The 22,824-nt window shown below is 64.4% G+C and overlaps 1 protein-coding gene across 1 annotated transcript; it reads right to left on the bottom strand.

The window, feature by feature from the left end:
• Nucleotides 1-5,144: 5,144 nt before the first annotated feature.
• LOC111161709 (Kruppel like factor 16) lies at nt 5,145-16,059 on the bottom strand. The gene is made up of 2 exons (XM_022525575.1): nt 15,501-16,059; nt 5,145-7,434 (listed from the first exon to the last, which is right to left on the bottom strand). The coding sequence occupies exons 1-2, from the start codon at nt 15,952-15,954 to the stop codon at nt 7,133-7,135; spliced, it is 756 nt and encodes a 251-aa protein (XP_022381283.1). The 5' UTR covers nt 15,955-16,059; the 3' UTR covers nt 5,145-7,132.
• Nucleotides 16,060-22,824: the final 6,765 nt, after the last annotated feature.

The raw sequence follows: 22,824 nt of genomic DNA, 5'->3' as shown, positions 1-22,824 counted from the left end.
GGGCCCCCGGGCCGCTCACTGGCGCCGCGGTCGCCGCCGCCCGCGCCTCCCGGACCCCGCGGCCGCCATCTTGCTCCGAGGCCCCCGCAGGCCCCCGGGACGCCGCCGCAAGGGACCTCGGGAGCGGCTGCCCGCGGCGCGCCTGATCAGAGACGCGGGCCCTCGAGGGACAGCGGCGCGGCGCGGACGCGCGGGCTGGGACCGGCGTCCGCGGGAGGACGTGCAGAGGACGCGGGTGGCCCGGCCTGCAGCCTCCTGGAGCGCCGCCGGCGCCGCCGCCCGGCCCTCCGAGGCGGCGGCACAGCCATCTTGAGCCCGAGGCCCCGACGGCGCCCGAGCTGTCCACCGCGCGCCTGATCGGGGGAAAAAGAAAAAAAATCCCTCAGGACCCAGCGGTCAGTCCCTTGCTTTTAATTGGCGTTTTAGTAGCGCGTTGCCCTGAAGTGCCCCCTGCTGGACGAGGCGAGTCTTGCGGGCGCGTCTTCCCGGGACCCCGGAACCCGCCCGAGTCACTCCTAAGCGCACCTGCTCGTGGGCAGCGCGATGCCCAGCCCCACGGGGCCCCTCTGGGCGCCTGTTGTCCGCCGGGGCCCGCCCGGGGCGCCACGCTGGAGCCCGCCAACTGGGGCCCGGGTGGGACGGGGGAGGCTCACGGCCTGGGGGCGGGGCAGGCCAGGTCTCACCGACAAGTGGGGAGACTGGGGCGCTGCCGGGCCCCGCCGTAGCGCCGGCCACGCTGGGTCTCCGGGCCGTGAGTCCGAGCTGCGGGATCCGGGGTTACTTAAAACACAGCGTCGTCGGGCCGAGCCTTGCGTGTCGGCGGGACTCCGCGCTGGGGCGGCCGCTCTGGAAGGCGGCGTGGCAGGTCCCCACAAGTGCCGGGTGCGGCCGCCGCACGAGCCAGCGGCCCCTTCTGCGTGCGCGGCCGAGGGGAGGAAAGCGGGCACCTGAGGAGAGACCCGCACGCCCCTGCCCGCAGCCGCAGGACTCACCGGAGCGGCCGCTGGGACAGCCCACGTCTGCCGCCAGAAGAGTGGACACCATGCGGCACGTCCACGCGACGGAGTGTCACTGCCCAGACGGAGGAAGAAAGGAGGGACCCGACCCCTGCCACACGCTGAGGCACCCCGAGGACACGGGTCAGCGAGAGCGGCCAGACCCAGAAGGACCGTCCCGCAGGACCCCACTCCCAGGAGGGCCGCAGAGGAGTCCCCTCCACGCAGACGGAGAGGAGGGGGTCGGGGCAGGGGCTGGGGTGGGGAGTCTGTGCTTCGTGGGGACAGAGTCTCCGCGTGGGGGGATGGAAGGTTCTGGAGCCAGAGGGTGGGGATGGTCACAGGACAGGGTGAGTGTGCTTCACGCAGCTGTGCGCTTAGAAATGGTTAAAAATGCAACGTTTTATGTTATGTATTTTTACCACAATCACAAATTAATTAAGAAGTATGGCAGGAGGGTCGGTGGGATGGGGAGGGTCAGAGATGACTCTGCAGACGACACAATCTAATTTTGTTTTGCAGATTTTATTTATTTATTTGACAGAGACGCACTGAGAGAGGGAGCGCGGAGGGAGAACCCGGCTTCCCGCCGAGCAGGGAGTCCGAGACGGGGCTCCATCCCAGCACCCTGGCGGGGGACCAGGACCTGAGCCGAAGGCAGACGCTCCGCTGACTGAGCCACCCAGGCGCCCCACGTGGGACTCTTTCCGGAGCGGGTGTCCAGGCGGGAGACAGCTGGAGGCTGTGCATGTGAGGGTCCTGGTCGTGCACACCACGAAGGGACTGGGAGCCGCGGAGGGCCAGAAGCAGTGAAGGATTTCTCCCCTTAACAGTCCCCTGTTCCTGGGGGTGTCCCACCACCGCAGCCTCCCACACCTCCCCGTGTGCCCACAGTGTCGGGCGGAACAGCCTGAGGATCTAGGGGTCAGAACCCAGCCGGACACAGAATCTGCAACATGTATCTGTAAAGCGGGTCAATGCAAAAGAGTGAAGGTGCCCTCAGTTCGGGGGGTGGGGTGTGTGTGCGCCCTCAGTTCGGGGGGTGGCGTGTGTGTGCACAAACCTGGATTTCATGCGCCCACCTGGGGTAAGACTTTAGTAAGGAAAACAAGAAATGGAGCCGGGGGCAGATGGGAGGCGTCTCCAACAGGGCGCCCGGGTGGGCTGTTTTAGTCCACTTGGTGGATTTTTTCCTTTATTTAGGGGAAAGTCCCATTAACAGAGTCAATCATTTTATTTTCTTAAGATTTTGTTTTTAAGTAATCTCTGCACCCCCGGTGGGGCTTGAACCCATGACCTTGAGATCAAGAGTCACATGCTCCACTGACTGAGCCACCCAGGCGCCATCAGAGAGCGCCCGTGATTGATTACTTAATATTATCAATAATTATCAATTATTCATAATTATTTTGGAAGTGAAAATTCAGGGGCATTTTTGTACATTCTCTGTTCTGCGCAGCCGTCACCTCTACGTAACTCCAGGATATTCTGAAGCCAACCCCGTCCCCATCAGCATTCATCCTTCCCCTCCCCCGGCCCCTGGCCCCCAGGAGCCCCCTTCCTGTCCATGGAGGAGCCCGGTCAGGGCGTGTCATACGCATGGACTCACGCCCCCCCGTGGCCTCCTGTGTCTGGTTCCCTCCCTGTGCGTCGTGGGCTCGGGGTCCGTCCCTGGGCAGCGCGTGGGCGCCTCGCTCCTGGTTACAGCTGAGTGCAGGCGTGTGCTGGTTTCACGTGTCTGGCCGTGGGTGGGAGGGCGTCTGTGCCTCCTGCACTGTGCAGCTCTGGACACGCAAGTGGTTGCTTTCTGTGTGTGTGTTTGAGCCCCAGGGTTTTGAGTAGGAGTTTTTCAAATGATATGAATGTGTCCGTTGCCCATGTTTAAAACATGGGGAGATACACCCCCAACTGCCCACCACAGCTGCCGTATGAACAGCTGGCCACCCCGGGTCCAGCAGATGCTGATAGCCACAGACCCCGTGAGCACAGGATGGCCCCCTCCCAGCCTCCTGCTGTCCTCACCTCAGCCACCGGGCCCCTCACACAGGGGTCCGTCGACACCTGTCATCACCAAGAACAGGAAGGCGGGCCCCCGAGAGTGGCCCGACAAGGTGTGTGAAGTGAAGCTCACCTAGTCTCCATCCGCGCTCACGGGCGGGCCTTGGACGTCCATTTAGCAAATATTCACCAAGTGCCCATTACATGCCAGACACAGCGCTAGAAGCACCGGTGAACAGCGGAAAGATCCCCCTGGTGGAGGTGGTGCTCCAGGTGTGGGACACAGACAAGAAGACATAAGGAAAGGAGACAGCACGATCCAAGTGCTGGGTGAGGGCGAGGCGTGCGTCTGAGAAGAGGTGGTTCATATAGTCCTCTGGGGACGGTGGGAGTTGAGCGGTTCTGAAGAAGGTAAAGCGGGGGAAGGGCATTCCAGGCAGCAATCACAGCTGGTGCAAAGGTCCTGGGGTAGCACTGGGTTGACCGGTTGGAGGAACAGAGAGGAGGTCCACGCGGCTGGAGCAGGGTAGGCAAGGGGGAGAGGGAGGAGTGCAGGGCAGGGAGGGGATGGGGGCAGGTTGTGCAGGGCCCTGGAGACATCCGGTGAAGACTTGGGCTTTTCCGGGAGGAGCCCCAGAGGCTGTAAGTGGAGAGTGGGACGTGAGGCAGGTGCTCATGGGCGCCCTCTGATGGCCACGGAGAGGGGACACATCAGACGGGTCGTCGGGGGAGGGGGGCAGGAAGGAGACCAGGGTAGAGGGGCCTGCAGCGGTCCAGGTGGCCAATGATGGGGTGGAAGTGGGCACACGTTGGATGTGCTTTGAAGTTAGAACTCCAGGAAGGTTTCTGGATGGAATGGATGTGGTCAGAGACACTCAAGGTCAAGGATTTTGGCCTGCACCTGGAAAGATGGAGAGGCTGGTGCCTGAAGAGGAGGTGGGACTGGGCAGCCTGGTGGTGGGAATTGGCACTTTGAGGGTCCGGAGTTGAGGTCCGACTGGCGTGGGACCAGGGAGTGTCGTCGGCACGTAAGAGCATGTGAGCGTAGAAGGAGCTAAAGGAGGGGGGCCTGAGCCCAGGGTAGAGGATATCCAAGGGGGTCAGGGATCCCCGAGGCCACATGACCAGGAAGCGTCCGGAAGGCCACGGGGGACATCTTCGAGCTGTGCAGAGTACATGAGATGGTGTCCCAAGAGAGACAGGCAGGAGGGGCTGCGTGTGTGGACCCCGAATTCCAGGGACTCTGCCCAAAGGGGCAGAAAAGCCAGGTGGAGTAGAAGGGGGGCAGTGGGACCGGGGTCCAAGGAGCAATGCCTGCGGGCCTGCGGGACAGAAGCCAGTGAAAAGGGGACAACGCGAAGCAGGGGTTAGGAGGATGCAACAGGGAGGCCGTCCTTGAGGAAGGGCGGGGGACCCCTGCCCAGCGCTGCCGCAGGGCCAGGACCCCGGGGCAGGGCTCGGCGGAGCCGGCGGGGCAATGCCAGGAACGGCCACCAGATGGCGGGGCCTTCGCCTTCCCGGGGCGGACTCGGGGAAGGCCCTGGGAAGGGTCGGCGCGCCCCCACCGGAGCCACACCCGCCCTCGGGGCCCTGCAGACCGCGGGGATCTGGGCGTCTATTCCCTAGGAAAGGGGTGCACGACCCTCATCAGCTTCCCGGGGCCGCTGAGTCCTCCTCCCCAAGAGGCTCCCCAGCCCTGTGCCCTCCAATCCGGAGCGGGCGGACGGCAGGCGTGCGATACGTGAGCAGACCCGCCGGGCGCGCGAGCCGGGCGCGGCACCGAGGGCGGGGGAGGCAGCGGGGTCCGGGGACCCTCTCGGGACCAGCGCTGTCACGCCCACCAGCAGCCCCACGGGCAGGGGCTCCCCCAGCTCCCGGAGCCGGAAAGGGGCGGGCGCTGGGCGCCCCCGGGCGCCGTGTCACCGCGCCTCGGTTGCCGGGTAACGGAGCGGGAAGGAGGGGGGCGCAGCCGCGCGACGCGGGGGTGAGGCGGGGCAGCGGCCCCCTCCCCAGGCCTTAGGGAGCGTTATCTCGTGTCCCAGCCAGTGGGGTCTTTCCAGGGTCCCCAGCGGGAGGCTGGGGGACACAGGCACTCAGCCGGCCGGCTGAAGGCCAGGGGTGGGAAAAACCACACGGGCACAAGAGTCGGGTTTAAAAAAGGGTTTGTTTAATTAAATACAAGGAAGAGGCCAGGCAGGACAGGGGAAGGGGGGCGCCCCCTGAAAGCACAAGTCCCTGGGGAGCCCTCCCCCCTTTTCCCCCTTGAGATGCCACAGCTAAGTGGCTGGAACCAGGTCCCAGTGACCTCCAGCTCCTTGGGGGAGGAGGGGCACAGGTCTCTCCAGGCCCCTGGACACTGGACAGGGGCCAGGGATGAGTCCCCGGCTTCCCGGGCCCTCAGACCCACAGCCCACCTCCTGTGGGGAGGCACCAGCCAGGGGTGGGACAGCCAAGAGGATGTCCACAGACACGGGAAATGGGACCCCAGCCTGCCCCACAGACTAAGGCATCTCACCAACACTGCTAGAGAGGAGGGTTTAGGGTACAGACGGACCAGCCCGGCAGGGATCCACCCAGAGACCGGGCAAGACGACCCTTCCCAGTCCAGCTCCAAAAGGGTTTCCCTGGCCTCCTCCCCAGGACCCCCAGCACCCATCCCTGGATCCTGCCAGGCCGGGTCTGGTCCACACCGACGCCATCCAAACCCCCAGCCCCCTAAAGGGGAGAAAGAAAGGTTCTGGAACACACGCAGGTGCCACAAACCTCCTGCAGCCAACAGTGGGACGCAGGTCCTTTCAGGGTCTTGGGAGAGGGAGCCTGGGTGCTCTCCCATTGTAGGGTGGGGGTCCTCAGTCCCTGTCCAAAATGAAACCCAACCCAAGCTGTGGTGGGAATGCACCAGGAGCGGACACAGCACTTACCCCTCCCTACCCTAAGTTCAGATCAAGCAGACCTTCCCCCCAACCCCCCCCCCCCCAGGACAGCGGACCACCCACAGGGCCCAGGTCAGGAAAGGGATTGGTGCCTGAAAAAATATTCTACCCGGTCCAAAAAAACGAGCTATCCCATGGGGTGCAGGGGTCAGCCCTCATGCTTCCCGCCCTCACAGGCAGGACCCCAGCCTCTGGTCCAGAGGCCACGCGACTGGGGCTACCCGCCAGGAAGAAGGGCCAGTGGCAGGACGGGGCCGGCCCCCACACCTCCACCTGCAGGGAACAGGGGCTTTATGCTCGATGCTGTCATGGTCCCGAATAGGAGGGACTGACTGATTGTCACAACATGCTGTGGAAGGCCAAAGTCGGGGACTGGACTCTGACAGGAGCAGTCCTCACTCACACGCGCACACACCCACGCAGAGGGGGGCAGCTCCCCGCCCCCCTCCTTCCCACCAGCAGAGAGAGAGGAAAATAAATAAGGAGGCATTTGCCCCAGCCGCAGCAGTGTTACCCCCTCCCCTCCATGTGAGTCAAATGCTCTTTGTTAAAACCCGTTTCTATCCCTCCCCACCCCACTCTTAGGAGCAAATCCTGGATCCTACTGCCTTCCCCCCCTACCCCCCCCCGCCCCCACTGCCGGGGAGCTGGGTGGCAGGGCAGAACCTGTGGACACCTGAGATTGAGTACCCGGATGGGGGTGGCTGGGGCCACGCCCCAATTCCCTGAACATCTCCAATGGCTTTCAGAGGGGTGAGGGGCCCCGGACGCGGTGGGGCAGGGGTGCCGCGGTAACCCCTGGTTCATCTAAGGCTCTTTGCACACATCATCCCAACCTGGAGAGGGGGGCTGGGGAGGGCAGGGTCCAAGCACCGGTTAGGTGCACCTCTCCTGGGCCGCTCACCAGCCACCCCCGCCCCCAGGATCACCCTCTCCAAAGCAGGGAGGTGGCGATGGGGGGAGGGGAGCGCCTGCTGGCCGCCCACCAGGGGTTCCTGTGTAACACGTGGGAAGAGAATTATCCGACATGGCTATTTACAGACGCGGGCCCCAGCCACGGCTCCCGAGGGCCAGACCCACCCCGGCCGGCGTCGGGGACGGGGGCTGTCGGTCCGTGGCCCGCCCCTGGCTGTGGACAGCAGGCGTTTTGCTGGTGCTCCGTGCCCAGGCCCAGCAGGGGTGCGGCAGGGCGGGCTGGAGAGGGCCCTACAGGCCGGAGGGGGCCGGGCTGGGCGCGGGGCTGGGCGCGGGGCTGCCGGCCAGGCTGCAGGGCAGCGAGTCGCTGGGCGAGGTGCTGCGGGCGCCCGGGCGCCGGAGCAGTTCCGGGCGGAAGCCGGGGTGGCGGCGCGCGTGCTTGGTCAGGTGGTCGCTGCGGGTGAAGCGCTTGGAGCAGAGCGGGCAGGGGAAGCGCTTCTCGCCGGTGTGCGTCCGGTGGTGGCGGGCCAGCTCGTCGGAGCGCGCGAACTTCTTGTCGCAGCCCGGCCAGTCGCAGGCAAAGGGGCGTTCGCCTGGGCAGAGGGGGCAGAGGACAGACGGCGGCGGTCAGCGCGGGGGTGGGGGGGGACACGGCAGGTGGGGCCCTCGTGGCAGGCCCCGCGCGGTCCGGGCCGTGTGGCTCCCCGCCCCCCTGCCGCAGCCGCCCGCGGGTTCTGGAGGCTGGACTCTGGGGGGTACGTAAAGAAATCCCCCACTCATTTCACGAAGCCCCTAAGGAACTCTCCTGCCCTTTGCCCCCCAGGACCCTGTAGTAATTCCACGAGCAGTTTCGGTGGGTGCGAAGCAGAACCGGGGAGGCCGAGCTCTGCCAGGCCCGCCCCACTCCCTCCGCACCACCGCCTGGGGACAGATCTGCGCCCGCCCCGCCCCCGGGGCACGCCGGGTTCGGCAGGGGCTGCTCCCTCCGCCAGTGGGTCCCGCCCCACCTCCGCTCTCCCGGGGGACGTACCAGAGGCTCCCAGGTGCTCGCAACCCCCAATAACCCTCTCCTTTTGAAAATGACCACTCGGGGCGCCAAGTCGGGGGCTGGGGGGATGGCGTCTGGGGAGGGTTCCCATGCCCGGCCCACCCACTGACCCTTGTGGCCTCTCAAGAGGTAGCGGGCCATGTGGAGGGACCGCAGCACCACCAGCAGCCCCAGAGCCCAGGGTGGGGAAGGGCACAAGGCCCTGGCAGATCACCGCGCTGCCGGGAAGGGGAGGGCTTGGAGGCGGTGGCCACCGGCCTTACCCCGCCCCCGCGGAACCGACGGAGAGAGGAGGCGAGGGGCGGGCCGCCACCAGGCAACTTCCTCCGCAGACCCCTCCCACCTCCCAGGCTGGCCTCGCCCATCCTGCCCCGACCAGCCGTAGCCAGCCCCAAGGGCCTGTTGCCACCCATCCCTCCTGCCTGCGGTGTCGGCCCCGCATCTGTTAAGCCCGATCCCCAGCGAGCGTTGTCAGCATCTCCCCATCCCACGGGGGAGTCCCCCTGGACCCCCGCCACGCCCCAGGCCGAGGGGCCCTGAGGGACCCAGAGCTTGCGCCCCTGCACCGGGTACCTGGAGGCCGGACTCCCCAGCGGTTGTTTCGCAGGGGTTTTGGAGGGTGTGTGGTGCAGGTATGGACAGAATGTGGGCACGTGAGCCGTGGCGCCCACACCCCTGTGTGACACCCTTTGTGGCACTGGATGGAGCTCCAGGTGCAAAGGCAGAGGGCTGGACTCCGAGTGGCCACCGCAGGGTCAGGCCCAGGCTGGGCACTGTGGTGACTCAGTCAGGGAACACACCAGAAGGGGGTGCCTGGCCCGGGGTCTGAGAAAGGCCCCCAAACAGGGCAGATGGTGGCCAAGGGCAGAGGAAACCGGGAGCAGGCAGGAAGCTGTGGGGGGAGCAGAGCGGGGATTCTCAGCGTGTGCCAGGGACATCCCAGCTCTGAAAGCCAAGGGACTGTCCTTAGGTAGGAGGCAGGAGAGGCAGGGAGGGTGCTGCTGCCATCACCCATGGCCCAGGGGAGAACTAAGCCCTCCCCTCCCCCACCCCTTCTTCCAGGCCGCCCCGAACACCAAAGGAGGCAGCGGGGTCCAGCAAGTCCCCCCATGAAGATCTGTGGGTTTCTCCCAGCAGCGGGAGGGCATGTTCCAGAAGGCGGTGAATCCAGGTGTGCTAGTCACCTACCACGGGGGGGGGGGGGGGGGGGGTCACCCCCCCACCCACGACCCCGCGGACTGCAAACTTCTGGGGCTGCACCCCTCCCAGGGAGGGTCCCAAAGGCAGGGGGAGGGACCTCGGCAAGGCCATCCTCTACAGAACAGGGGGGGGAGGCTCAATACAGCCCGGGAAAGGACCCAGGCCCCACCCGAATGGTGGAACTGCTGGGACCGGACAGTCCCCCAGGGCTGCAGTCTTCGGGAGGGGAGTCCGGTTTCGGGGGCGGGGCTGCTGGCTCTAGGTCAGTCCTGGTGCCCCGGGGAGCCCCTCCGAGGGGCATGCAGTCCTGTCGCCATCTTGCAGAGCGCAGGCGGGGGGAAAAGCAGAAGGGAAGGGGGGGCCATCCCGCTGCTGGCGCGCCCCGCAGTTGGCTCACTTCCCCATTTCGGGCGGGCGGCGGCGGGACTGGCACCCGCCTCCCCGCAGTTCCACTTTGCAACGAGCAGGTTGCAAGAGCCGTGCCAGCGCGCACTGGGGCAGGACGCGTGCAGCCGCCGGGAACACAGCTGCCACACGTAGCTCGGTGGCGGCAGGGCCATCCGCAGGCCAGCCGGCCTCGCTCACGTGGTCCCCGCTCCCGCTAGGGCGGGGGCGGCGGGGCTGGGGTCGACTTGCCGGCTGGACGCCTGCCAGCCCCGCCCCACACCCAGTTGCTGGGGAACTCACGTGCACACGTGGGTGGCGGGACCGGGTGCGCAGGCTTCCTGCCCCCACAACGTCGGGCGAATGCCTGCGAGATACCAGGCCCTGTCACCCTCCCACAGCCCACTAGCCAGGGCCGGGAGGGGGTTGCGCTTAGGAGACTCAGAGCCAGCGGGGGCCGCAGGTGCCACCTCCCACTGCCCCAGAGCAGACTGTAACCTGGGCTAGAGGAGATGCGGTGGGCGGGGCCCTGTGGACACGACCTTTTGACTTGGGCTGGGCTGGGGTGACCTGGGGACAGTTGGAGTCCCCACAGTGCCATGCTGGCTCAGAAAAAATGGAGGCCAAGAGGTCCTGGAGACCTGATAAAGAGGGGACCGGGAAGGTGGTACCGGAGCCAAGCAGCACCGCTTGGCCTGCCTGGCCTTCCCGGACAGGGCCAAGGACCCGGCTCCTACAACTAACCTTCGCCATGACCTTCTGAGGTCATCCCTCAGGTAGGGAGGGAGCTGTGTCCAGCAGCTGACCCTTGCACAAATGCCCACCTACCCAGCACACGCAGTGGGGATGGGCCAGGTGAGAGAGAATTTCTGGAGAGCTCCAGAGGGCTGGGCTGCAGCAGGGAGCACACCAGGGGCTTCCTGAAGCCCCCGCCCCCACCCCAGGATTCCAGAAAGAACCCAAAGAACAGCTGTGGAGGTGCAGCAGAAGGGGGGCACTGATGTGGAGGTCTGGAGAGCAGGGCCTGGGGTCCGCCTCCAGCAAGCTCCTAGGATGGCTGTACAGAGTCCCCCGGCATAATCTCCTCACCCACAGTGGGGCCCGAACTCAAACCCTGAGATCAAGAGTCACATGCCCCAATGAGCAACTGGCCAGACGCCCCCTGGGCCCTGCCCCCCAAACACAAGGCTTACCACCTACCCACCCCCACATCCCCACTCCTCCTGTAGGTTTCCCCCATTCAATCACAGTGTTGTTGCCACCAAAGGCAGAGACAGGCCATCTCCATCCCTGGCCTGCTTGGTAACTGGCAGGAAATCCCATCAGTAACCCCTTCGGAATATCTCCAGACCCCACACTGACTGTACACCCAGCTCTTGCCTGGACTGGTGCAGTAGCACATCAGCTTGGGGCTGAGCCACCTAGTCTGTGCTCTGCCCTTCAACTCCCAGAACTACTCCCTGACCCAAAATCAAAGTCAAAAGGGTTTACCTTGACCCCTCACCCTCCCTCGACTTCTTCAGTCCTCACACACCGTGTTCTGGCTGTCTAGACTCTCTCCCCTGTCACTCTGCCCCTTCTGTGTGTACCATCACACCTAAGATCGGCCTCTCCTTACCCCACGGGTGCACTCCACTGTCCCCTTTCTTGGCTTCTCCCAGGTGTGAGACCTGCCCCTTCACCTGACTGTGAAGTGGAGGGCACAGACCTGGCCCACCGTGGGCACTCCGTGCATCTGTGTGTAGCCTCGGGGGCCAGAGGGCCAAGCTCGGGTGCAGCAGCAGCTTACGGGGTGTTCACCATCTTGTCCGCCCCCCACGCCCCCAACCAAGGCACTACGGCTGCTGCAGCCCCTCACCCCTCCTTCCTCCCTGCAGACCCACATGGCACGGCTCGCTTCCCACCCAGACGGGCCTCTTTGGCCCAGGGGATGAGCAGTGACAGCTCCCACAGCCCCCCCAGCATGTGTGGTCGGGAGACCCACTGTTCTGGGACGGCACTGGGCGAAGGTTCAAGTCAGGGCGGCCCCCTTCGGAGGGAGGCCGGCTTCTCACACTGGTATCACGTACCAGCTCCCGGGCCATCTGGGCGACCTTTATCAGGGAGCCTGGGTGGGGGGCGGTTATCGCCCCCTGCAATGTTGGGGCCCTCCCCCACTCCCCAGTTCCAGCTGCTCTCTGCATGTGTGGAGGAGGGAGCTAGGGGGAGCTCCCCGGCCACTTCCCCCACCGTAAGCCGCCAGTCTCCCGAGCCCCACCTGTCCTCAAAGGCACTCTGCCCAGGGGAGGTGGGTAGGGGGGTAGGGTCTGCTGTCCACTCGGCCCCTGGAGGATGGTGGCTACTTCCCCTCTGGGCCTCAGTGTCCCCATCTGCCTCTCCCCTGGGGGCCTCTTCAGCCAAGAATACCACCACCCCACCCTGCCCCCTCCTTGGGCTACTCAGAATAACGGGGCCACCCCGGCCACCTCTGACTCTCCAAGTCCAGGAGCTTCTCACCTGCACCCAGTCTGTGGGCTGGCCCACCCCTCTCGCTCCCAGGCGGGCAGCCTGCCCTCCTCAACCCCTCTCCCCGGGACCCTAATCCCAGCTCTGTAAACGGATTTTCCTCTGTAAAGCCGGGCCTGCCTTCCTGGCCACCCTCCATCCCCTGCCCTTGGGATTAAACGGAAGCCTTCACCTGCCCTGACCCTCCCCACCTCACACCTCCTGCCCCAGGGCCCCTGTCCCCATGCCCTGCAGCCACGCGACATCCTGCTCCTGGGACACACCCCTTTCTGCCCCACAGGACCCCAAGGTATCAGCAGAGAGACCTCTTCCTGCATGGCTGTGGCCACTACGCCCCTCCCCAAGGGTCCAGGGTGTCAGGGCACAGGGACAGGGAGGGCCCCACAGAACCGCACGTGCTCAACGCTCACCTACCATTCCTGACTTGAGACAAGGTTTTAGAGTAAAACAGGGGATCTCACCTGGGGGTGATCCTGCAACTACCCCAGGGGATACGAGTTTCTGGCATCGAGTGGGTGCGGCCAGGGATCCTGCTGAGACCCCCCAGGGTGCCCTGGACAACCACCCAGAGTGGTGTCTGTGGCCCCCTGGGGATCCAACCTTGGCCAAGAAGCTCCACTCCCGGGTCTGAGCTCCCTCTTGCTGCGGGGGGCCTGAGAGTCCAGCAGGAGCAGAGCTCGCGCCCGCGTGGAACCGGGGACTCTGGGGCAGGGGAACGGTCGGTCGGGATATGGAGGTTGGGAGAGCAGGGAGTAGACAGCCAGCCTCTCCTCCCGCCCCCGCCCCCTCGCTCCTCTCACGCTCCGTATCCATGGCAACGGCGTCAACTTCTCTTGAAGCTTCCAAAGTCCTTCCCCACCCCACGTAGGAGAGAGAGCTCGATGCCGGGGCTGCAGGCCAGACCCAGGGGACCACAGGACAGCCCTGCCCCTGCCGCTGGGTGGCCCTCCCCGGCCTCTGTGCCTCCTGTGCTAAGCGGAGCAGGGACACTGGACTCTGGCCAGGCTCCTGCCTGGGCCCTCAGTCTGCTCCTCTGTGGAATGGGGCTGGACCCAGACTGGGATTCTCCTTACAGAAAGAGAGTGGTCCTCGGGCAAGGCAGGGGAGGACAGGCTTCTCTCCCAGGGGATGGCCCCACTGACTTCTAATTACCGCTCCTCATCACATGGGTCCCCAAGCCCACTCCCGGCCACAGGCAACAAAGCTAGCCTGGGGACACCCAGGGCCAGCATGACTTCCCCTCCCCCAAGCCAGGCGTAACAGCAGCCCCCCCCTCGACTAGGAGCCAAAAAAGCTCACAGGCCCTTACGCAACCACAAAGCCAGGGTTCTTGGGGGGGGGGGCGACTCCGTGAATGAGCAGTCTCGGGCACACAGGTGACGGAAACCCTCAGAAACCAGAACAGCAAGGGTCCCTGAGTCAGGCTTTCCCAACCTCAGAAGCAGACAGTGTGCCCAGGAGCCGTGCCCTCTGGGCTCCCACGGCACTCTAAGGAGGGATTTGAGACAGGACCGCTCCCATGGGGGCTAAGGATCCGTGAAGGATGGCGTCCTGCCGCCCCCCACCCACTACTCACCCCCTCCACTGGGACACTCCCCACACCCCGGCTGGGCCTCGGGAACCTAGAGTTCTCATTTAAAACAAGGATAGCAATACTAACATCCTGGCCCAGCAAGGAGTCCCCCGACTTCGAGGCGACCACCACTGACTGCTTGGGGCCTCTGAGCTTCTAGTCGAAGGACTCCAGGCTGTTCTGAAGTTGTCTCTTGGGACCTGTGCTGGGAGGTGGCTTGGCCACTGCCTCCCACTGACCCAGAAGCTGGACGGGACCCAGAAAAGAAAATAAATCAAATCAGTACCTTGGGTGGGGGGTGGGGGGGGTTCCAAAAGGCTCTCGGCACCTCACCATCCGACAACGGGACAGGGGTAGGAGCGCAAGAGTGGGAAAAATGGGGTCCCTCTCCAGACAGTCTCTCCACATCAACACCCCGGCTGCCCAGACAGACCAACTCACTTAGGATGAGCCATGGCCCTCCTCAGACCCCAGCTCCACACCCAGAGAGGAATGTCCCCTCTGGTCCCCAGAGAGGCACCTCTCCATCTTCAGGGACCCCCAGACCTCACTGCCTCAATGTGTGGTTAACACCCAGCGGCTGCTGGGGAAGTGGGGTGGCTCCAGGAGTCAATGCAGACCCCGCCCGTTGGCCTGGTGGCCCTGGTATCCTATCCTGTCCTCACAAGCGGGTCAGAGCCTCCAGGTCCCCATGGGCAGGGATGGGGACTGCAAGTGAGACGGGGAGCACCAAAAGCAGGAAGGAGAGCACTGGGCATCTGAGGTCCCACAAGGAGCCTGGGGCTGCCCGCACCCTAACCCCACCAAACCACAGGGCCAGTCCTGCTTTCCCGTGTCCTCTCCACAAGGGGAGTGTGTCCACAGAGCCCTGGCTGCACCAGACCCCCCCCAGAGACCCTGGAAAGGCGGAATTCCATGCACCCTTTACACAGGTGAAAACACTGAACCCCAGGTTAGGTCATGGGCTAGAAAGCAGCAGAGCCAGAATCCAAGTGCATTCTCAGGCCAGTACCCAGATGCCCCCCCTTCCCCCAGGGCAGGAGGACCCCCCCCTCAATACTCAAGCCCAGGCCAGCTTCCAACACCCACCTTCCCCAACCCCCAACCCAAACTCCCAGCTTGGACAAGAGCATTCTCAGGGTGGAGGGTGGGGAACCCCAGGGGGACAAGGGAGAGGGTGAAAGGGTGATGACTGTGACGCTCCCTCAGATTCCCCGAGCTGTCCCCTCACCCTCAGCTGAGAAGCGAGAGGTGACAAGTGTCACTGACCCCTCACCCCATTCCTGCCACCTAACGCGTAACGCGTGAGGACCTGACGCCCTCGAGGGTCCCCCTCTCAAATCCGCCCCCCACTCCCGCATCCAGACTCAGGCCTCAACCCGTGCTCTCAGCAACCCCCGCCGCCTTATTAAAACTTCACGAGGGGGGAAAATAAAAACGTGTGGGGCGCCCCCCCACCCCGGCCCCCACGCCAGCTGTTCTGCTGCCCTCTGGGGTGACTCGTCGTTGCCACCTCCCTCTCTACAGATAGGAAAACTGAGGCAAAGGACGGGAAGACAGAACAGTCAGAGCGGCATGCTCCAGCCACGGCATCCACACCCCAGACGCGAACGCGACAGGAAATAGAGGGAAACCGGGCCGACGGGGGAGGGGACGGTCCGGAAGCCCCGATTCCGCCCACGGAGCCGTCGCGCCGCGCGCCCCGCGAGCCCCTGCAGCGGCCACGCTCTCGCCCGCCAACCGCGCGCCGCCCGACCGCGTGGCCGCCACGCCCCCTGCGCGCGCCCCACCCACCGAGGCCCCGCCCTCCCGGCCGGCGCGGCGGCGGCGGCAGCAGCCGCCTGGGCGCGCCCCCCTCCCCGCCCCCCACGCGCCACGCAGTTTTGGGGGTCCCGGAGGGGGAAGGGGCGCAGGAGACCGCGCGCGCGAGCCGGGACGGCGGGGCTCACCTGTGTGCGTCCGCAGGTGCGACTTGAGGTGTGAGGACTTGTAGTACGCCTTGGCGCAGCCTGGGAAGGGACAGCGGTGGCTCTTGGCGGCGGCGGGCGCGGCGCCGGGGGCGCGGCCAGAGGACGGGGACGAGGCGGCCGAGGAGGAGGAGGCGGGCGAGGCGCCCCCCGGGGCGGCGCCGGGCCCGCTGCGCAGGTCGGCCAGGATGCTGGCGGCCAGCAGGTGGGGCGCGGCGGCGGCGGCGGGGCCCGGGCCGGAGGCGGCGGGGGGCGGCGGTGGCGGGCCCGGGGGCCCGGGCGGGGCGGCCTCGCGGCGCGGCGCGCGCACCTCCAAGCCGGCGGCGGGGCCCGCGCCCTCGGGGCCCGGCCGCCCGCGGTGCACCACGGCACCCGAGGAGATGGCCATGAGCACGTCGGCAGCGAAGTAATCCACGCACGCCACGGCCGCCGACATGCCGGGCAAGGGCGCGCGGCGCAGGCCGAGCGGGCTGAAAGGAGGCGGCGGGAGCGGTGCCCGTCCGGCCGGCGGCGGCTGCTCGAGTGCGGGAGGCGGAGGAGGAGGAGGAGGCGGAGGCCGGCGCGCGCCGCCGCCGCCGCCGCCCGCGCTCGGCCCGCCCCGCCCCGCCTGACGCGCCCTGACGCACCGGAGCCCGCGGGGGCGGCCGCGGCCCGCCCCGCCCGGAGGACGCCCCCTCGGGGCGCGCGGCCACGCCCCCCGCCCGGCGCGCCCTCCACCGCCCTGCCCGCCGCGCGCGGCCCCGGGGGCGGGGTCTGGGCCGCAGGAGCCGCCCCCGGCGCGCCCACTCCGGTCCCGGAGCTCGGTGCCGCCGGCTTCCCGAAGCGCGCCCTCCTCACGCGGGGCCCCCAGCCCGAGACCCCGCCTCCGGTCCCTGCGGCGCGGCGCCCTTACCCTTCTCGGAGTACCCCCGCCTCACCTCGCCAAGCTCCGCCCTTCCCCGGTACGATCCTCCCTCGCGGGAGCGCCCCGCCCCATCTGGGCACGCCCCTCCCTCCCTTCCCGGGCGGCCCCACCCCCGCCCGGCGCAGCCCGCCCTCCTCGGCGCGCGCCCCGCCCCCTCGCGGGCGCGCCCACCCCACGCCGGGGCGCGCGGCCGGCGGGAGCCCGCCCCTTCCCCGGACGCTTCCACCCTGGCCCCGGGCGCGCCCCCGTTCTCGATGGGGGAGGGCTTCGCTCCCCACGTGGCCCGGTGGGGGTGCGGAAGCGGCCAACCCCGCCCCCCGGCCACGTGCGCGACCCTTCCCCCTCTCCTTCACCCTGACCTGGGCCCTGCTGGACCGCGCTCTCCTCCGTCACCTCGCGTTTCCCGGAGCCCCGTGGCCGGGCACGGGACAAGTGGGGCGCCCCGCCCAGCCGGGTCCGGCGAACCGGCATTCGTTTCTCGTCCTGCGCCCCCCTCGGGAGTCACTTGTGCGCACCCCATGAGGGGTGGGGAGGGCCGGTGTGGGCTGGCGGAGGAGCGGGGTCTGGGGGTCGGGAAGGGGAGCTGGGTGGGGTTGCAAAGAGCTGGGCGAGGCAAAGCATCCGGCCCTGCTGATATGCGGGGTTGGAACATCGCTCCCCGCCGCTGGGCGGGGATCCTTGGGATTGGGGCTGGGAAAAGTGGGGCCTGTAGAAGCCCTGAGGACGTCCGGGCCAGGTAGTTCAATGGGGAGGGCGCCGACGGCCGGGGTCAGCCAAGCCGGCAGTCCGAGGCCGGGGTCACTCGGAAGTGGGACAACACGGTGGCCCTCTCCGCGGCGACCACGGCCCCGCCCCTTCCTAGGCTGGCTGTGGGGGCCCAGCAATGACCAGAGCGGCCTCCTGGGGGCACAGCTGCTGCTGCCTGCGTGTGGACTGCGGCCCGGACCCTGGCCCCATCCTCGACTCTCTTCATTCTGCCACCTCTCTAGCGGCTGTCTGGAGCGTCTCGCCCCCCACCCCCACCCTGCACGTGGCTGTATGGGGAGAGCCGGAGACACAGTGTTGACTGAAGGCTACCCAGGTGAAGGACGGCCCTTTGACGGGCCGAGGACCATCCAGGGGGCACCTGGCGAGCACTGCAGTCATCATTCCTGTGGGCCCGGCATCCCCCGTGCCTTTGAAGGTTTAGGTGAGCCGCCAGGGCCAGTCTACAGTCCCCCCACCACCACCACCTCCACTGCCCAGTCACACAGAAGAAGCTCTCCCAAGTTCAGACGAGGCAGGCAGCCCCTGGAGCCTACCCCTGACCCCAGCTGACACCAGGCACGGAGGCAAGCAGCCGGACAAGAAAGAGGCCAGGACCCATTTGTTGCTTCCAGGAATGTTTATTGTGCCCAGAGGAGCGCCCAGCAACGTGCCCTCAAGGAGCTCAAGGTCTAGGGCAGGGCAGCTGGGAGTCAGGAAAGGGCATAGGTGGGTAGACAGGATCACCCAATGGAGGAAGGGGGGGTGGGGGGATGCACCACACCGGGGCCTCCAGCAGACATGGCAGAGGACAGCACTCAAGGCCACTGCAGGGACCTGGGGCGACAAGGTCGTGCCTTCTTCCCACGGGCAGAGGGTGTGAGCAGACAGGTCAGGGCTGCCGACCTGGCAGTCCCCAGCAGGCTGCGTGGCCCCACACAAGACATGCCTCCCAGCGGACCGGTGGGCTTTGTCTGGGGCCACGCAGGCCCCTCTGCAGGCAGGAGTCCCGGGACCGGGGCCTGTGTTCCACCCACAGGCCGTGTGTGCCCACACCCCGAGCAGCCAGTGTGTACACAAGCCCCAGTGCCCAATGATGCCCACCACACTCGGACTCCGTGCTCACCTCTGCTTTTTGTTACCCTAAGACCCTTCAAGTTGTCGCCCCCATTTCACAGATGAAGAAATCAGGACTGGCAGACGCCAGGGACACGGGCAAAGCTGAGACAGCACAGGGTTTGGGGGAAGTACGGAGACGGTCCGAGCACTCATGGCAGCCAGTCCCTCCACTCTTCCCATCTCTACCCTGCTCTGATGGCACTCACGGGTACAGGAGGGCGCTCACTGGCTGCTGGACCAGGGCAGGGCAGGGGGAGGCCACTGGCCCTGGAGGGGAGGCAGGCCTGGGGGCACAGGTGAGCGGAGAGTTAACAAGCGGAGGCCTGCGCAGCAGGGATGCCCCAGGCCTGTGTACCCACCAGGAAGATGCCCCAAACAGGTCAGGCTCAGAACCAAGGCTACAGTGTGTGCGCGCGCGCGTGTGTGTGTGTGTACATATATACGTGCATATACACATGCTGGGACGGCCATATCTTTTTTAAGACAGAAAAGACTTTACATTTGGTTTTAATAATTTTAGTAATAGGGCGCCTGGCTGGCTCAGTGGGTTAAGCCTCTGACTTCGGCTTAGTCATGGTCCCAGGGTCCTGGGGTCAAGTCCTGAGTCGGGCTCTCTGCTTGGTGGGGAGCCTGCTTCCCCCTCTCCCTCCGCCTGCCTCTCTGCCTCCTTGTGATCTCTGTCAAATAAATAAAATGAAAAATTTAAAAAAAAATAATAATTTTAATAGTACTTTGTATACCATTCAACTTTTTTTTGAACCCATGCGTGTTTATTCCTTTTATTTTTAAAATTTTTTTAAAAGATTTTCTTTATTTGTCAGAGAAAGTGCACAAGCAGGCAGAGGCAGAGGGAGAAGCAGGCTCCCCACTGAGCTAGGAGCCCGGAAGCAGGACTCTAGGATCATGACCTGAGCCAAAGATAGTGGCTTAACCGACTGAGCCACCAAGGCATCCCTATTTTTTTAATTTTTTTAAGTAGGGTCCACACCCAGTGTGGAACCCCATGTGGGGTTTGAACTCAGGACCCTGAGATTGAGAGCTGAGTGGAGATCCAGTAGGAGGCTCAACCAACTGAGCCCCCCAGGCATCCCTCTTTTGTTCTTTTTATTTTTTTTTTTTAATTTTTTAGGGGGTGCGCCTGGGTGGCCCAGTGGGTTAAAGCCTCTGCCTTCGGCTCAGGTCATGATCCCAGGGTCCTGGGATCAAGCTCTGCATCGGGCTCTCTGCTCAGCAGGGAGCCTGCTTCCTCCCTCTCTCTCTGCCTGCCTCTCTGCCTACTTGTGATCTCTATCAAATAAATAAATAAAATCTTTAAAAAAAATTTTTAGGGGCGCCTGGGGGGTTCAGTGGGTTAAAGCCTCTGCCTTCGGCTCAGGTCATGATCCCAGGGTTGTGGGATCGAGCCCCGCATCAGGCTCTCTGCTCGGTGGGGAGCCTGCTTCCCCCTTTCTCTGCCTGCCTCTCTGCCTACTGTGATCTCTGTCTGTCAAATAAATAGAACCTTTTTTAAAAAAAAGAAAAGATTTTATTTATTTGACAGAGAGAGACACAGCTAGAGAGGGAACACAAGGAGAGGGAGTGGGAGAGGGAGAAGCTGGGCCCCCGCCGAGCAGGGCTTGATCCCAGGACCCCAGGATCATGACCTGAGCCAAAGGCAGACACTCAGCAACTGAGCCAGCCAGGCGCCTCCCTTTTGTTCTTTTTAAATGTCAGCAGGTGCCAAGCAGTGTAATTATAGGTCATGCATCCTTTCTTTCTTATGCTTTTCTATATGAAAAATTATTTTTTTAAAGGTTTTATTTGTATTTGACAGATCACAAGTAGGCAGAGAGGTAGGCGGAGAGAGAGGAAGGGAAGCAGGCTCCCTGCTGAGCGGAGAGCCCGATGCAGGGCTCCATCCCAGGACCCTGGGATCATGACCTGAGCCGAAAGCAGAGCCTTTAACCCACTGAGCCACCCAGGCGCCCGAAAAATTATTTTCTAAATAAATCCGCCTCCAAGTGTAGCCTGGACTCAGAGACTCCCTTCCAAAGAACAGAGCAGGGAAGGGGAGGGCGGTGATCTGACTGTGGGGAGGCCCGGCAGCCCCTACCTCAGCCTAGTGGTCGAGATCAAGGTCAACCTCAGAGGGACATCTGGGGAGCATCGGGAACCCTTAATAGAAGATGACAAGACACAACTCTACTCTTGACTCTCTCTGAACTCTGTGTTCTTCCCCAAAACCCATAACCCTCAGCCCAGATTAGGGGACTTCTTAGAAAATACCTGAGCAGTCCCCAAACTGTCAAGCTCGTGAAAAACAAGGTACAACTGAAGAAGTGTCCTAGATTTCGAGAGAGTAAGGAGACAGGATGGGTACACAGCTGCAGGACAGAGAAGGACCCTAGTGGAAGAGCCCAGGAGGTCGGACGAAGGTCTGGAGGCAGCTGATGGGAGCACACACAAGTGAGTTTCTTGCTTCTGACAAGATATCAACACGAGGGGCTCGGGGTGGAGGGTACGTGAGACTCTATACTGGCTTTTCTGTAAACCCCAAAGTACTCCAAGACGAAAGTTTTCATTTTTTTTTTTTTTAAGACATCTCTGTGCCCCACAAGGGGCTCGAACTCACAACCCTGAGACCAAGAGTCTCGTGCTCCATCGACTGAGTTGGCCCGGTGCCCGCAAGATGGAGGTTTTAAAACAAACACGAAGAAGGGTGCCTGGGGGCTCAGTCGGTTAAGCGTGCGACTCTTGTTCTCAGCTCAAGACTGGATCTCAGGGGCGCCTGGGTGGCTCAGTGGGTTGAGCCGCTGCCTTCGGCTCAGGTCATGATCTCAGGGTCCTGGGATCGAGTCCCACATCGGGCTCTCTGCTCAGCAGGGAGCCTGCTTCCCTTCCTCTCTCTCTGCCTGCCTCTCTGCCTACTTGTGATCTCTGTCTGTCAAATAAATAAATAAAATCTTTAAAAAAAAAAAAAAAAGACTGGATCTCAGGGCCATGAGTTCAAGCCCCGTGTAGGGCTCCACACTGGGCGGGGAGCCTAGTTAAAAATAAAATAAATGCGGACACTTGGGTGGCTTGGTCGGTTAAGCGTCTGCCTTCAGCTCGGGCCGATCCCAGGGTGCTCCCTGCTCGGTGGGGAGCCTGCTTCCCCGCCTCTCTCTGCCTGCCTCTCTGCCCGCTTGTGATCTCTGTCTTTCTCTGTCAAACGAAGAAAGAAAATCCTTGAAAACAAAGAAGCGAGCAAACAGAAGAGGGAACCCAGGAGTCCGGTTCAGTAACGGGATTAGCAGGCTCACTTGGAGGCAGCACCCAGTGCCCTCCCTTGCTTGTCAAACTGTAGATGTGGTGCCTTTGACCCACCAATGCCACTCCTGAAAAGGTACCCCAAAACAGCCCCAGCCTGTCTGTGTATCGTCGCGTGGTTTCCAATGGGGACAAAGAAGGAACCCCAGCACGTGGCTTGCTAGGGCAGGAGGCCGCATGGGAGGACCGGGGTGCAGAGCCTCCCCCACTCCCCTGGTCTCCACCCGTCCGGCCCAGGGAGAGGAAGACCCTTCTGCCAGATGGTCCTCTCTCGCACAGGGCAAGCGGCGCTCCACTGGGCCCAGTAGTCGCCACACGGAGGGTCCTGGCTCAGCCCCTCTGAGCCGAGTGAGGGCAGCCAGGCCCTGACCCCCCTGGTCTCACCAGCATGGGTTCTGCACAGGTGGCTCTGGTCTGTGTGTGGCCTGGTGCCAGGCACGGGGGTCCGGCAGCACAGAGCTCGCTATCCAGCAGGGGCACCCCCGTGTCCAGAGGCTGAGCCCCAGGAGAGCCCAGGGCCTAAGCCTGGCTGGGGCACTAGGACTTCTCTGGGAGCAACTTGGCCTGAGCCATTTCCCTTGTAAGTGGGGACACTGGGGACAGCAACCCAGTGACCCAGGGTTATCGCAAACATTGACTGGGCTGGAGATAGGAGCTATGAAATGGAAGGGAAGGGGACCCTGATGCCCGCTTGGCACCCCTCCAATGCAGTCCCGCAGCTCCCAGGCCGGTCCTGCACCCCGACCGGGACCCTGGCCCGCGGGAGCACCCACACCTTAGCTCAGGGTCCTCAGGGCCGGCACCCGCCAGAGGCTCCATCTCATATCTGGGCCCTGCCAGGCAAGGGCTCCGCGCACAGCCGCGGCCACTGTGCTGGACGGAACAGAACCCTAACCCCAGCCTCTTCCAGAATCCGGGGGGCCCTGCGGTTCTGGTGGAGATGGCAGAGGCGGCAGAGCGGGTCCCACCAGCTCAGTCTACAGGGAGCTGGGACCCCAGAGGGAGGGAGAGGAGGGTGGACGGCCTGGCCTTGGGTGCGGGGCCCCATGCGAAGTCCGGTCTGGGCTCCATGGCCCCGGGTGAGCAGCATCCTCACCGCCCCAGGCCTGACCCCCAGGGAGGGGCCCATGCCCAGCTGTGTCTCCGGGGCTCTCTGGGTACCGGGACACACCCAGACCACGGGAGCCGGGGGTCTAAGCTGTGGCAGATCAGGAGTCATGGGGAGCCGGGGGCCGCCCTGCCCAGAGTGCA

Source organism: Enhydra lutris, unplaced genomic scaffold, assembly GCF_002288905.1.
Source record: "Enhydra lutris kenyoni isolate GAN:26980312 unplaced genomic scaffold, ASM228890v2 scaffoldscaffold86, whole genome shotgun sequence".
Classification (NCBI taxonomy): domain Eukaryota; kingdom Metazoa; phylum Chordata; class Mammalia; order Carnivora; family Mustelidae; genus Enhydra; species Enhydra lutris.
The sequence above is the reverse complement of the archived record's forward strand: the minus strand, read 5'-3'. Positions and strand labels throughout refer to the sequence as shown.

Bases quoted from the DNA above. Each gene is read 5' to 3' on its own strand.
- LOC111161709 (XM_022525575.1), bottom strand. From the start codon at position 15,954: ATGTCGGCGGCCGTGGCGTGCGTGGATTACTTCGCTGCCGACGTGCTC. The intron at 7,435-15,500 runs GTGAGCCCCGCC...CCCTCTGCCCAG, and splicing joins GCACCTGCGGACGCACACAG to GCGAACGCCCCTTTGCCTGC.